The sequence below is a fragment of the Poromitra crassiceps genome, assembly GCF_964638095.1.
Source record: "Poromitra crassiceps genome assembly, chromosome: 23".
Lineage (NCBI taxonomy): Eukaryota > Metazoa > Chordata > Actinopteri > Beryciformes > Melamphaidae > Poromitra > Poromitra crassiceps.
In genome coordinates, this window is record NC_139639.1 from 19,939,735 (window position 1) to 19,942,234 (window position 2,500).

Below are 2,500 nucleotides of genomic sequence, written 5' to 3' on the forward strand. Positions count from 1 at the left end.
TCTTTTTCGCTGCTCATATGTCTAACCCCTCCCCTCTTCTTTGTCTCTCTTACAGCTCAGCAGATGAGAAATTCCGCTGGAACAACCAAGGTAATATGTCCTGCAAAATGCTCTCATACATATTGTCTCTCTGCTGCTCCATTGTTTGCATTCCAGTATCGCTGACTCTGCTTATTGCCTTTGTAGCTATTGTAAAAAAAGAAAAGTATTTACAGTTATCCTGCACAAGCGTTAGGGTGGCTGCTGCAGCTAAGATGTGAATTTAAACTCCGTCTATTTGCTCAAACTAGAAGCGAACCAGCTTGTCGTGACATAAAAGTCCTGACAGCCGAAGAGAGAACTCTGCAAATAATGATTCATGTTTACTGTAGTTGAACCTGCTTAGACTCCCAGACGGGTGGTGTGTGTGTGTGTGTGTGTGTGTGTGTGTGTGTGTGTGTGTGTGTGTGTGTGTGTGTGCCAACAGAGTGTCAGAGTGCTTAGACCATTTGAAAGGAAAGTTCATTCATATTGGTTTCTCTCCTTGACATCTCATTTGACGCCATCTTAGTGGTCTCCATCTTTGTCTCTCCTTGTCAGTCTGGAAAGTTGAGAGTAGATTGATTACCCCAAGGGCAGAGCGGGCGACCTCCGCCGACAAAGAGCCGACTGACACCGCGGTCAAAAGGTTTCCGCTCCAGAGTGTCCGCTGTTTTTCTTTGTCTGTTTCTATTGCCGCTCTTTAAAACTCGATTTTCTCTGTCACGAAAAACAAAAAAGGAAAGCCCTCCCTCGCGCCGAATTTGACCTTTTGATCTCGCTGAACGGGGAAACGCCATTGCATCTGGGCCAGGCAGCTTTCCAAAAAGAGTTTTGGTGTGTGTTTTGTGTGTGAGGGAGAGTAAATCCAGCCTAATGTCCCCCGCACAGCGCATGGCCATGTTTCACCAACAGCATCAAGATCATCGGTCTGCAACTGCATCAGAGGAAGTCAATAAATTCAGCCTCTTAAATCCACTCGCTATTGCATCTCTCTCTCTCTCTCTCTCTCTCTCTCGCCCTCTCTCTCTCTCTCTCTCTCTCTCTCTCTCTCTCTCTCTCTCTCTCTCTCTCTCTCCCTCCCCTCCTCTCTTTCCTCTCTCTCGATAGGAGATCACTGTAATGTTGCTCCTCAGACTGGTTTGTAAGGTCTTATCTCTCTCCCAATTTAAAGACACTGGGCATGTTGTCAGCCACTCTCTCCATCGCTGACAGGCACGGCGCCTGATATCGAGCTGCAAGGCGCGGCCCCACAGGCTAGTTTTCGAAATGCAGGGTGGCAGGGGGAGGACCCGCCTACTATACCTCCTGATATGTTACCCTAACCTTAACCAATCATCATTCCTCATGCCTAAACCCAACCAATCGACACTCCTCATGCCTAAACCCAACCTCCTCTTGCCTTAGTCTCTAATCACCTGTTGCATGAGAGTGATTTTTTTTTATGGGTGTGATGTGAAAGGCTTAAGAGCTCATTTAAGGTCCTTACACATCAAGAGCGATGTGAATATACGGCACGAAATTGCGATGCGAGTTTTCACCCACCTGTCAATCACAGCCACAGATGTGTACACGTCGGAAGTGAATTTCTGAAAAATCGACCGTGGTTCAAAAAAATAAACACCGCAATAACGCTCAGCGAAACTTCGCCGTTGGTATGCACGGTTGCATTGACAATTGAAAAAAACGCTCCCGATGTGTAAGGTAGGGGTGGGAATCGCTGAGTAGCTCACGATACGATATCGTCACGATACTTGGCCCTCGATAACGATATTATCACGATACAGCGATACTGCGATAATCGATATATTGGAAGACGATACATCACGATACCTGTGTAACTGAAGAGAAAAAAATACCCCTAAAAGGCAAGAAGCAGGTATTATGTATTTATTAGCAGAATTGACATGAACTCTCTGAGTTCACTCACTCACTCATATCATTTTCGATACCACGGAGGAAAAGTTACACATTAAGTCTTTTTATTATTATTATTAAAACAAGAAAACCTATATAACCTACCTACCTATATAATTTCTAAAAGTAGATATTAATGATCAAACATTTCCATTCATGTAGCCTACAGTATTTATGTTTTTGTTTCAACTACAAACATAAATAAACGTCAACTTGAAACTATGTTTCAACTACCACACACAGCATAATATTTTAGCCTGTTTATTAAAGCAAAAAAAAAAATAATAATAAATAATAAAAAAAATAAAATAATAATAAACATATCGATACTTGGTGCCAGTGTATCGATAACGTATTGCAAGTGGAAATATCGCGATACCGTGAGTATCGATATTTTGTCCCACCCCTAGTGTAAGGACCTTTAGGCTCAATTTCCGTCCGTTTCAAACGATGTAACCCCCCACATACTGTACTTCCATGCGTCTTTCACATTGGTATCATGTTAAGCAATCCATCCACTAGTTGGCAGTAGAGAGTCAAATGTGTGAGTGTGTGTGTGGTACTG

At 43.2% G+C, this 2,500-nt stretch overlaps 1 protein-coding gene across 2 annotated transcripts in view; it reads left to right on the forward strand.

Annotated features, from left to right (window-relative positions):
• The window catches only part of ctnnd2b (catenin (cadherin-associated protein), delta 2b), a gene marked incomplete at both ends in the record, with an annotated part of 131,081 nt that overhangs the window by 39,020 nt on the left and 89,561 nt on the right, over nt 1-2,500 (forward strand). For both annotated transcript variants that reach the window (XM_083659244.1, XM_083659245.1), the window contains one exon: nt 56-90. In XM_083659244.1, coding sequence (XP_083515370.1) covers nt 56-90 — 35 coding nt within the window. The remainder of the gene's footprint in view (nt 1-55; nt 91-2,500) is intronic.